Raw genomic sequence first — 13,416 nt, forward strand, 5'->3', positions numbered from 1 at the left:
ACAGCAGCTGTATCCACGCATCTTTCCCACTATGATCACAACCCATATCAACAAATAGAACCGCCCCATTGTGAGAGCTAGGGGAATTAAAAACCAAGTTAAAAAGAGAAGTTTGGTTCGTTCGACGTTGGAATTCCTCTAGACTTGCAGTTAACGTAGTGGCAAAGTCATTGCCTTTAATGCAAAAAAATACATATCTCAGTCACCTGATTCATGTGATTGCGTGTAAACCATCATTTCCTTGGCCGGCTTACTGAAAGCTACAGAGACTGACGATATCGTTTTCCGACAAAATCAACTCCTTGTTCTGTCTTGAAAGGGAATAAATCAAGATATTTTCTGACCATTTGTATATTTTTGTTAGCTTGTCCTGTGGAAGATGGACTTACGACTTAGTCTTTTATATACATGTATATATAAAAGATTTGGCGATGATCTGTACCGATGCATACGTATTTTCATATATATATAAAAGCATCAATTTTGACAATTACATTGAACGGGACTTTTGGGTGGTTTCATTAGGGTATTAATGTCATCTTAGGCGAATGTTATTGTATATACATAGCAGATTGTATTTACCAATTTCTTGTAAATATTTCTATGTATTTGTATAAACTATATTTCCATATACCCCCCCCCCCCTTACGTAAATACTTCTATATAATTTGCGTAAACATTTCTGTAACGGAGCAGAGGAGTGTATATTTCCATATAGTTTTCAAACTTCTGAAAATTTATACCAAAACACCATAAAATATTTAAACCGACGCAACTATAAACTTGGGTTTCATTTTCCCCTTCGATCGTTTTGCTTTCAACGATATCATCAAACAAAGTTTCACTCAAGCAGGGGCTGTTTGGGTTTTATAATGGATAAAGGTCAATGACAAATGTTATCTCCATCATTTAAAATTTTATTAATTCTATAATCGTATGTAATGGTAACGTGGCATGCGACAAAAAAAATTTCAGGGTTCTTTGCAACCTATATTAAAATTTTCGTTAACAATTATACTATATAATCGGATTTTGTATACTTTTTTTTTTTCGTAATACCAAAACTATCTATGTTATTAGGAAAGACATCGGAAATGGAGCCGGTGATATTCGTGTTCGACAGAAACAGAGACTCCAATCCATACATCAGATAAAAGGCCACGACGCTGGAACCAACGCCCTAAGAAGAATTGAAGTTCATAACCCAATCCGGTTAATCGAGATTGTCGTTTATGGACGCTTAAGACCGGTTTACATCTTTCGTGTGGCTGTCGATTCCCAGTTATTAAAAAAGAATGAAATCAAAACCACAACAAACCAGAAATAAACCGAAATTCAAATAAAAACAAAACCAAACCAATGTCATGTTTCTTAAAAGATTGAACCGAAAACCGAAAATTAAATCTTATCTGCACACTTCTAAAGCCCAAGGAATCCCATATAATGTGCAGAACAAGGAACAAGTGTGTATCGTAAGACCCTTGAAAACTAACGTGTCTTCGCAACGGAAACGGCATACGACGCACGTTGGTCGAGAGCTACCATTGTTGTAAGCAATATCAAACTCGTAACCGTCGAATCCGATCTTCTTTCCCGGCTTCATGTACGGATACCTTCCAAGAGCGCAGGCCTTGTGTAGAGTGACGCAACATTCGTCGCACGTGTAAAACCACGTCTTGGGATCGAGAACTTTCTCGCAACCTTCGCACCAGTACGTACCGTTGGCCCGTCCTTCTTCCTCGCCACAGGAGAGGACCAGGGCATGTCTATCGTACTTGTAGTCGATGGATTCCGGCAAAGAAGCGCACGTGAAACACAAGGTGAAGTCGCATTCAACGCAGTTTAGGACACAGTCCAATCCTTTGCAGGCATTGCAGATTATGTTGTCTTGTTGCGAGGTGAGGAACAATGGATGTTCATGGCTTTTGTGGGTCAATGGGTCGGGAATCAAAGCGCAGAGTACGTCTACTTTGAAACCACAACCCTTTTCGTAACACTTGTACTTGAAACCGCAACTGATCCGAGAACAAGCAGAACACGAGAAAGAACCCTTGACCTGAGCTACCCGAACATATGTTGAAGCTTGTGGATCGGTTGGCAGTAGAGTAAGAGGATGCTTATGTATCGCATGATGCATTTTACGTGGAAGATTAGCACATTTCTCGTGGAGAGTGAAATCACATTGCAGCATACAGCCGTAGTAGATGTCACCGGATTGGATAGGACGAATGCATGCTTCGCAGAGCTTATTGCATTCTTCGAGTGCCTCACTGAGCCGTAGAAGATAGTGTTCATGACTGAAATGATGTATGGTCCGGTCATCGATCTTCTTGAACGGCTCGATATCTTCTTCAGGCTCCTCGGGCACTCCTTCGAGTTCTTTCCCATCCCACACGTCTTTCCTCGTTGCACATTTCGAGTGGATGGCGTAAGAGCAGCCCTTGATGCAAGAGTACTGCCCGTACTTGTTGTCAATCTCTTTTCGGCAAACTCCGCAAACCCATTTCCCGGGAGGAAGAGAAGAAGTGTGAGAGAGACGGTGAGAGTGACGCGTGATCTTTATGACGTGCGGTAAGCCTATGCAGTCCTTATGGACCATGAAATCGCACGGTATGCAGACGTAAGCAGGATAACGATCATCGAGCAGTCCACAGGCATTGCAAGAGAAGGACATTCTCCGGGGCAAGAGGGTGAGCATATGGTCATGGCACTTCGGCTCCTCCATTGCAGGAGGTGGCGAGTTCCTCGCACATTCGAGATGTAGGTTGAAATCGCATATGGAGCAGTGGTAAAATGTCTTAAAGTGACAGTAAATCTCTTCCCCGCACAAATCGCAGTTCTTCTTGGGATCGAACAACAAGCAAGGGAACATTTCGACGAGAGGGTGTCTCGGGTGAAGATGATGGTTCGTCTCGGGACGAGGCTCTTCGACCCATCTCCATGGAAAAGCGCAAGAACAGTCTTTGCAATAGTAATGATACCCCTTTTGTTTATTTCTTACGAAACGTTTCGGCTCTTGCGTGGTCGTTGGCCACAGAAAATTTTCCCATTCCTTGCACTCGTAGCAATACATCGAGCAATACATGGCACGGAACAATGGTCGAGAATGAAAACGTACCTGCACCATTTGGTGATTTTCCTCCATAGCTAGTAGCCTCCAAGAACTGTATCGTTTTTTTTTTAATGATGAGCAGAAATATAAAGCAAAACTACACTTGTTCGTGTTTAGAACTCGATCTTATTGTATGGTATATATATATATATACATGTTTGATCTGTTTATACGTTTTTTTATATGGTTAGATCGTTCTAAGAATTACAGAATCCATCTGTCTCCCATGTTTTAAATATTAATTAGTTAATAAATATTTTTGTCGTTATTAGGGTTGACTCAGTTGTGTTTACAGTCATGTTCATGTCATGTCATGCACGTTTACCCTTTACCCACATGCCACATGTGGAGAACATGATATCGTCGCCATGTCCGCTCCAAAAAAATATATGTGTGGAAGGACGCATTGATGTTCATTGAATGCGGAGGGTTATCAAAGATTATAGCCGATCGGGCCTAGGGCCATGATCCTAAAACTCCTAATAAATCCAGTTAATGAAATAAAACACCCAACCCAATAACAAAAAATATCAAAGTCTACTAAATTCATAGAACATTGATGCATTGCATGATCTAATTGTTATTGAATACTGTAGATTTTCGACACATTTTTTTTCTTTCAAATGGCGCCTAACATCATGCGTTGTTGTTATTGTTGTTGTCATTAGAATTGTTTATTTATAGAAAATAAATTAAATATTTTGAACTCAACCTAAATTGTAATTTTTTTAAAACCAATTCAAAATCATGAAGTGAAAATGGAAGGGGTGAGGCCTTTGATAACTTTTCAACTAGCAACTTGCATGTTTTTCTTATTTTTGAATTGTGGGAGGTCTTTTGTTTATATCTTTCATTTTATTTCGTCAAAAATAAAATTATCCAACAAATTAAAAATTTATTGTCTTGTATTAAAATTTTCAAGCAGGGACTCAAAGAATCGTTAACGCCGTCTGCACAGGCTGACGTGGCAAATCAGGAATTTTATTCGCCACGTCACTATCAAGTATCAACTCATCTTTTTTTTTTGTATAAACACTATATATCACAAAATACGAAAAAAAATAAAATATCACAATATACATATATTCATATACATTTATATATACAAACTCACATACACAAATATACAGGTATTGGATTGTATTTAAAACAGATGACATAATATTTTAGAATTTAAACTTGGTGTTGACTAGGTGACGAAATAAAAACTTTGTACACACTATTTTTAATTAAGATATCAAACCATTTTACTTAATATTAGATAGAATAAACCAACCGCTAAAGGTCACTCATTTTCCTTAAACAGCCTTGTTAGGGAATTCTTAAAAGTTCGAAACTTTGGCCTCTAAACTTATAATTTCACAGCACACACATAAAATACACAGACAAATATGGCTTTCACATAGCAAACACATATACATTTACAATATATATACACACACACGACACACAAGTTGATCACAAGCCTCATCATTTCTCACACCTAGAGAGAGAAACACACACATACAGAGAGAAAGAAGGAGAGTGGCAAAACCGTAAATACCACGATGCCAGAAGACTGCGGTAACCATGGCTGTCTCCGCAACATAAAAGCCAAACCCGTATGTATCTGCAGCGGAATCGTCGTTGTCGTATTGATCGTAGTCGTCTTTCTCATTCACATCCCATGGCTATGGCCCACTAGGCCAAGATTCATCCTCCAAGACGTAACCGTCTTCGTCTTCAACCTCTCTTCACCTCACCTCCTCACAACCACCTTCCAGATCACCATTTCAGCACGAAACCCTAATCCCAAAACCGGAATCTACTACGACTATCTCCATGTCTACGCTTCTTACATGGACCAACAGATCACTTTCCCCACAACCATTCCTCCCACGTATCAGGAACACAAGGAACACAATGTCTGGTCTCCGTTCGTGTACGGAACTTCCGTCTCCATCGCTCCGCTCAACGGCGCCGCCCTCTCCTGCGAACAGAATGGTGGGCTCGTCGCGTTGATGATATGCGCCGATGGGCGCGTGAGATGGAAGTTTTGGATTGTCTCAAGAAGGTCCCATCTCAGTATTCGTTGCCCTGCGTATATCAATCCATGGAATCAAGCTGCCGGTACCATTGTCGGTGAAAACGCCGTTAAGTATACGTTGGCCACCAAGTGCAGCGTCAGCGTCAGCGTTTGAAGACTGCCGGCGAATTTGACGGTGTTAAGTCGGTTTACGTATGCGGAATCGTTTCTTTCCTTCGTCTTCTTCTTGTTCTTCCAATAGGGTAATGCTATTTGTTTTTTTTTTCGTATTCTGGAAATTCGATATTTGAATTTTTAAAATTTAGTCGGTTATTGTAAAGTTATTATGATTATATATGATTATGACTATGGGGTACGGGCTTTTAATTGTAAATGCCAATATAGTGTTTTGTGTTTTCATTATCTCTATCTAATGTATTGCTCTTTAAATATTATTTAATTGATCTTATGAATTTTGTTAGTAATTTATAGTTCCAAATATAGATGTAGTGGTTACATACACACACACACACATATATATATATATATATCATTATAAAATTAATGTCCAATTAAAAATTTATGAAGTTCATTAATAATATATATATATATATATTTGGAATACGGGTTAAAAATTGAAAGTATATTTTAGTTTATGGATTATATGGAAAACGTTAGATACATAATATGGTTCAAATATTCTTATAAATTGGACAGACCGGATACACTCTCTGTAACATTTTTTGGCTTTCAACGAAAAACTATACTTTTAACAGCGGTGACTTGAAATTGACAATTGGTAATTTTTTAGTTCCGAATAGATGTTTTAGGTTTGTAAAAAAAAAAAAAAAGAGGAAATAATTATTTCATAAGTTGCCTGTAATAGTTGGAATTCAACGATCACATGTGAATCCAAATTATTAATAGTAATAAACAGCAAACAATATTATTTGGAAAATAATATAATCAAAACCAAATTTCTTAGTTAAGCATACGTTAACAGATATTTTGTTCTGAGAGGACAAAAATTGACCATCGATTTTGATTGTTGGCAGATTGTTCATTTAGAGAAGCTCTAGAAAGTAGAAATAGACAATATGAAATAATTAATCAATACTTTATATATATTCGTTGATTTTATTATTTATATAGTTGTTTACTTTATTGTGGTGTATTTTATTCTCAAAGATTATACCTAAATAATTTTTACGTAAGATTAAAATATACTATTTTATTACTTACTTTGGTTCCATTTTTATATTATATATCACTTTCGAAATGTGTAAATGAATGATTCAAAAGAGGGAAATTTGAGAGGCGGTTCCAATTCGTATCGAAATGGGTAAGGATTTGCTTTTATACGAGCCAGGAAAGAGCATCTCAGTACGGACTTGTGGGATTGATTTGCGCCATCACGAAATTTCACGGATTCCATAATTGGAAATATAAATAAAAAATAAGAAAAAATGTTGGAATTATGGGATCGTTTTTGTCGTTTAGTATGCTTTGTTTGGTACGTTGGTTTTGTTTTTTTTTTTTTATCTTTTTTTTGTTGCTATTATCACATCATATTTCCGACACTGTTCAGACAAGACAACCCGTCGTGATAATAACGCTCTTATTTTGCAAAATAAAAGATTTATCAAATACCGTAATTGGTCCACGCCTTGGTCGGTAAAGGATATACTCAATAATACCGAAAGGCCCATTAATAAAAAAAAGCCCATGAAGAAAGATAACTCATTAAAAAAAGATGGCCCATTAAGAAAAAAAGCCCATAAAGCCCATAAAGTAAGAGATCCCGTCAAAGCTTGGACAATGAAATCATTTTCCTTCGGTTGGTGATGACCCATGAAATCGAAGATTCCAAAAGTTCGAATTAATAAATGATAAATTTTATCCAACCGTACGGTCTCTAACTTTCTACGTTAATTTCTCTACCACGCAACATCAATATTGACATGAGCCTACAATTGCATAATATTCTTCGGTCAAAGATCAAATACATAACCGCGTACGATTATGACAAAAACGACAACTCTTTTTTTATTTAATTACGCAGATAAATAATCAAAACGGTCCATGTAACCACAACTATATATATGAAGTACATTCCCTTGTACCAATTGCATATATTTCATAACCTCTTGAAGAACTTCATATCATATAATATATCAATATCATATATATACTCTATATCAACATGGCCGACGCAAACCAGCCTCACCTAAACGGCGCCTATTACGGTCCCTCCATTCCACCGCCGCAGAAATCGTACCACCACGGTCGCAGTCGCGGTAGCATTGGCGGCGGCGGTTGCGGTTCATGTCTGCTCAAACTACTCATTGCTCTTCTCATCATCCTCGGACTCACCGTCTTAATCTTCTGGCTAGTAGTCCGACCACAGAAAGTAAAATTCCACGTCACCAGCGCATCACTCACGCGCTTTGAACACGCCACGTCAGACAACATCCTCCGTTACAACCTTGCCCTAAACGTCACGGTCCGAAACCCTAACAAAAGGCTCGGAGTCTACTACGACAGAATTGAAGCGCGTGCGTATTACGAAGACAAGCGGTTTAGTACCGTAACCCTAATACCGTTTTACCAAGGACACAAGAACACGACAATACTCAGACCCTTGTTCGGAGGGCAACAGCGCTGCGGTTGCGGTTCATGTCTGCTCAAACTACTCATTGCTCTTCTCATCATCCTCGGACTCACCGTCTTAATCTTCTGGCTAGTAGTCCGACCACAGAAAGTAAAATTCCACGTCACCAGCGCATCACTCACGCGCTTTGAACACGCCACGTCAGACAACATCCTCCGTTACAACCTTGCCCTAAACGTCACGGTCCGAAACCCTAACAAAAGGCTCGGAGTCTACTACGACAGAATTGAAGCGCGTGCGTATTACGAAGACAAGCGGTTTAGTACCGTAACCCTAATACCGTTTTACCAAGGACACAAGAACACGACAATACTCAGACCCTTGTTCGGAGGGCAACAGCTTGTTATGTTCAATAGCAAAGAGTTGAGGGAATTTAACGCGGAAAATATCTCCGGAATTTATAGTATCGAAGTCGATTTCCGGCTTCGGATTCGGTTTAAGCTCGGGAAAGCGAAGACGAGGAGGTTTAAGCCTAAGGTTAAATGCGATTTGAAGGTTCCTTTGAGTTCTTCTAATGGAACTATGAACTCTTCTCCTGGCGTGTTCCCTGCCACCAAGTGCGATTTCGATTTTTGATATGAGTTCATATATGCATGCTGCTATTTTTATTTCATGATATCTTCTACGTTTATTATGTATTGGTTCGTTTATTTCCTAAATTGGTATTTGTTATGTATAATTAATAATAACGTGTTATTTGTTGCTACCGTACATGGGTTTGTGTTTCCTTGAGTTGTTATTATAAATAAATAAATAATAAAGGTTTATGCGTATTTTGATTAGAATTTTAAAAAATCGAAACGTTTGACGAGATATTTTTTTTAAATTTTTTTGGTAAAACGTATAATTGTTGGAGAGTTCTTGATTGTTAATATCTTCATTTCTTCTGTGGTCTATCAAATTCAATAAATTTTTTTTTTTGGGGGGGGGGGTATTAGGTGTTCAAACTGGTTATTTTTGTTATGTGTATTCATATCAATTGGATTGAAAGATTTACTTTTGAATATGATTCGGAACTAAAACATATAGTTTAACATAGAATAAAACTGTATGTGTGTGTATATATATGCCTATATTTATATATTGCATATAACACTTTGACAATCACGTGCAAGAAAATTCTAATGTTTCTTTTGCGAAGATGGGTTTCCCATATCATGCCCTAATTGTCCGTCGTCCAAATAAGGTTCATATTTTCTAGAATCAATTTATTGCAGTCAGTAGACAATATTTAATTAATTTTTCTAAAAAAAAAATTTGGTATCCTACTGTGTAAAACATTATTTTTTAAAGAAAGCTAAAAAAAGTTAGTCACTGTTCAATTTATAGAATTATTTGATTTGTACATATATTAGGTGAAAACAGCTGAAATTATGGGATTATGCCGGTTTGGTTACCCGGGATATTGGAGAGAGAATATGTATGATCATATAATTTGTACTCTTTCCGTTTCAAAATATTTGTTATTTTAGATGGTTTCACATTTTTTAAGAAAATAGATCAAAAGTCACATATACCCTTATTTGATGATAAAAACAATGCAATCATTAATAATGTATTGGAATTTAGTAGGGATAAAATTGGAAACTTTTATAAAAAAAATGTCTTGAAAATGTAAAACTACAAATATTTTGAAACATAGAAAATAACCTAAAACTACAAATATTTTGAAACGGAAGGAACATTATTAATAACATAACGAGTTTTTTTTTTCTGGTTCATGCGGCCGATCTCGAATGAACTTGGAAATGATGCCATATCGTTATTGTTGTTATTGATGTATAGATTCTCAAAAGCCGAACAAATTATATGAAACCTAAACAAAACACAAACATAAGAGGATTATGTCAGTTCCATTTTGTTTATAATTTAGTATTTCTAAATTCTAACTAATCAAAATCAAAAACAAAAACTGAAAAAACCCTAATTAGCCATCTCCCGGTGAAATTACATATTCTACTTCACAGTTAGTTTTTTTAATAAAACTATCGATATTCGTTAAAGGTGAATTTCCCATTCCCATACAAAAAAAAAGTTTCTAGTACATTGAAACATGAAATGAACAAAAATTATTATTATTTTTATCTGCTTACAAATGTAAAACATGAACAGGTGATTAGATAGTGGGCCATTTACTTAATCATCTGCAAATGGGCCATAAAGCCCTTTGAGTTTACCAAAGCAAGAGTGACATCCACGTGTTTCTTGAATCCTACAAATCATACAAGACTTTTACTTTCCCATTTTTTTTAAATTTAATCATGGAAATTGGTGCTTTTTATTGATTTTTTATTTATTTATAATTTTCCAAAAAAGATAGAAAGGAATAAGTTCAGAGCAAATTTAAGCACTCTCTAATGGCTTCCACAAGACTTCAAACTTTTTCCTTTAAAAGGGACACCCACTTTCTGCAATTCTTGTTATTAATTTAATTGGCACACTTTTCCAAAATCATGCCTAACTTTATCTTCCTTCATGCTTTTGAGGATAAATTTAGATTCCATGCATCATCATGCACATATACTCATATATATATATATACACGCAGACATGTGTGTCTGTGTGCGTATTATGAATATCTTTTAATTATGGGTATATGTTTGTGGATATGTTTGTTTATACAGATGGGTCATAGGGATATGATTCACATAATCATAAAAGTATATGACTACCGACAAATCTTGGAGTTTTTATCATTTTTTTCCTACGGATACTAAATTTCGTTAAGTAATTTAATTATAAGTTGTAAAGTCCAAAATCATGCCTATACACATTAGTGTAACACATTTAGCACTTATTGATATATTATTCGTAATGACATTCAGAAAATCATGTTCGGTCGTATATAACATGCTACGTACCTTTTCTAATTATGCCCCAACAAATTTTTTTTTTTTTTGACGTCGTGTGGAAATGTGATCAAGACAACATTTGACCGAATGGGTGGCTTCGCTATTGGACAAGGTTGAAACAAAATTCTAGCTTTTTTTAGGTTAATTCATTTACCTCAACATAATTATATTCACCATTCAACACATAAAAAATGTGTATATATACTTTGAATCTTGAAATTTCTCATATAATTTTATAGGGTTTTCTTTTGTTAGCCTAAGTGCCATCACATACAAAATAACGTTCCACAAAGAATATCCTTTTTCTTTTAGAATTTGAAAAAAAAAATCAGATTATATATATATATATATATATATATATATAATCTGTGTATCTATAGCTTTGGAGGCTGTGTACCAATTCTTTGACGAGACTATGTGGGTTCGAAATATGAGTTGGGGCAAAGGTAACAATTTTTTTCTCAACTTAGGAGTTAAGATTATGCCACAAACGACAAAATTCCCAAAGTGATGTTATCTTCTTCCTTTTTTTTAAAAAAAAAATATTATTTTATAATATTCTAATAAAGCAAAAGATACCTCTCTATGTGTTTTGGTACTTAAATCATCGTTGGTTTATACCTTTTGCCTTTTAAATTAATAAAAAAAAACAAAAGAAATATATCTTTCGCGGCCTAACCCCATACCTTTCCCATGTAAACACCTAAATAAAAAGAAAACGAGTATGTATAAAGCTAAGCGCGTAAAAAAGTAGCGATCCTTTGATATTTTTTTAGGTATTATATATTTATGGTTTTTTTCCCATACATGCATAAATACATATATATAGAGAGAGAATATAGTCACTTATACATGATACGTATATATATGTATGCATATTCTGTGGATGGTGAATATATATGGTGCGAAATTTAACGTGTATATAAATTATTAAGGTATAGTTTGACAAAAAAAAATTATTAAGGTGTATATATATATTGATTCCTAAAATCCAAACGATTAAACAGATAACAAATCGAATAAATTTAGAAAAGAAAATGTTTTTTTATATATCTATTTGCATTTGCTATTATGTCATAGAAATAATTTGTACTCACAGATTGTTACTGATAAAGAAATTTCAATAACAAAACAAAAAGAAAAATAGATACAATGAAGTTTCTTTAATTGGTTTTCAAAATTCAACGCAAATAAATAATTAATCTTAATGCTTTAAAAATAACCGATATATAACTTTGTGTTAGAACCGGGTTTGCAGAAATGCTATATTTGTTTTTGAAATTAATTAATAAACGAAAAAAAATATAAAAGATGAAAGCTTTATATTTTTGTGAAAAGATGGGATAAAGTAAGAAATGGTGAAGGAAGCTAAAACAGGATTACACCTTTTTGCCATGTGGTTCTATGTGATAAAATATTACTTAAAAATTCTATTTGAAAAAGATTTGGTAGTGTTCCAAAATATAAATGGGAACAAGATCCAAACATGAAACATCATGAAGCTAATATGTGACACCCGAAACCCGTATCCCGCAATACGAGTTGCGCCACATGGACAAGTAAAATAAAAATCGCATTTCCAAAAATCCGCGGGAATTTAAAACTTTTATTTTTAGAGTTCAGCGGAAGAAACTTTCTTACATACATATACGGTACATTATTCCAGTTATAATTATACATACACAGTGGTAGTATCACATTATTACAAACCATAAAAGTCTACCACCGATATAACACAAACCGTTCCCCGAAAACGTAAATGTACCGTAGAGAATAATTATACATGATCACACGGCAGGTCACACCAGTCCTCGATATCCGCTCCTCGGCTACTGCTGCTCACGACCTGAAACGTTGCGTAACAACATCCTAAGCTAATTGCTTAGAGAGTGAACTCGGGCGTAACCCGGAGTTCCATTCTCATGGTGCCAGGGAAAGCACGAACATATAGATATATGTGTGTATGTACTAATATTCTAATAAACATCAATTGAACACATAAATCACTGTAAGCACGCAGCAATCACAATCAAGTCCGTACGACAAGTCGGCCATACGACAAGTCGCAGGACAGAGTCCGTCAAATCGTCTCTACGCGCACCATGCGTAGGTAAGTACTCCCCATGTGCATAGCACAACCACCTCTCTCCTCGGAATCCATCTACTCCTCAACCACTCGGAATCCGGCATAAGTATCTTTTTATTTTCTCCGCCCGAACACATCACCCCACCCTAGCATCGATGGCACCTCTCGATGCTAGGCGTGTCCCCACTCCGGCATTGATGTCACCTCTCAATACCGGAGTTCACCTGACGTCGGCTACAACCGACACCGTCGACTATAACGAGAGAGCCAATCGCTGCAACTCTCCCTTGCCGACCATCCGCCGCGGAAATACCTGTCAGGTTCGGGCCCGAACCTGGCAGAGTAAGTCCGTACCACCTCCTCGGGGGACCACAATCCACCCGAATCTCAGGTATATGTATTGCCTTATCCTCGGGAGACTCATCTCCCGGAATCCGCTCCGTCGCTAGCGGATACGTTGGCGCGGTTCTAAAAACCGTATGTTCCTCGTCACGCAATAGTACCGACCCCAATCGGCTATCCACGCAAGTCATCGGGGGTGCCCATAACCGTCCTGTCATTCGGACGTTGGCGCGATTATATCATCGCCACATTCACAATCATATCCCATACGGGTGGCATCCGACCCGGATCGGATGGCCCGTAGATGGGACGCAATCTCGCAACCATCGTGCCATCATTCACAAACGT

General features: G+C 36.4%; 3 protein-coding genes across 3 annotated transcripts; 2 read left to right on the plus strand and 1 right to left on the minus strand.

The window, feature by feature from the left end:
* Positions 1-1,377: 1,377 nt before the first annotated feature.
* LOC104803981 lies at positions 1,378-3,171 on the minus strand. Its single transcript, XM_010528143.1, has one exon. It carries the CDS (start codon positions 3,143-3,145, stop codon positions 1,406-1,408), a length of 1,740 nt encoding a protein of 579 aa, XP_010526445.1. The 5' UTR covers positions 3,146-3,171; the 3' UTR covers positions 1,378-1,405.
* Positions 3,172-4,659: 1,488 nt separating this feature from the next.
* Positions 4,660-5,341, plus strand: LOC104824446 (NDR1/HIN1-like protein 12). Its single transcript, XM_010556539.1, has one exon. The coding sequence runs from the start codon at positions 4,660-4,662 to the stop codon at positions 5,290-5,292; it is 633 nt and encodes a 210-aa protein (XP_010554841.1). The 3' UTR covers positions 5,293-5,341.
* Positions 5,342-7,269: 1,928 nt separating this feature from the next.
* Positions 7,270-8,550, plus strand: LOC104804070 (protein YLS9-like). The gene is made up of 2 exons (XM_010528257.1): positions 7,270-7,725; positions 8,077-8,550. Exons 1-2 carry the CDS (start codon positions 7,321-7,323, stop codon positions 8,362-8,364), a joined length of 693 nt encoding a protein of 230 aa, XP_010526559.1. The 5' UTR covers positions 7,270-7,320; the 3' UTR covers positions 8,365-8,550.
* The last annotated feature ends 4,866 nt before the right edge of the window (positions 8,551-13,416 follow it).

Source organism: Tarenaya hassleriana, unplaced genomic scaffold (genome assembly GCF_000463585.1).
Source record: "Tarenaya hassleriana unplaced genomic scaffold, ASM46358v1 Cleome1, whole genome shotgun sequence".
NCBI classification, from domain to species: domain Eukaryota; kingdom Viridiplantae; phylum Streptophyta; class Magnoliopsida; order Brassicales; family Cleomaceae; genus Tarenaya; species Tarenaya hassleriana.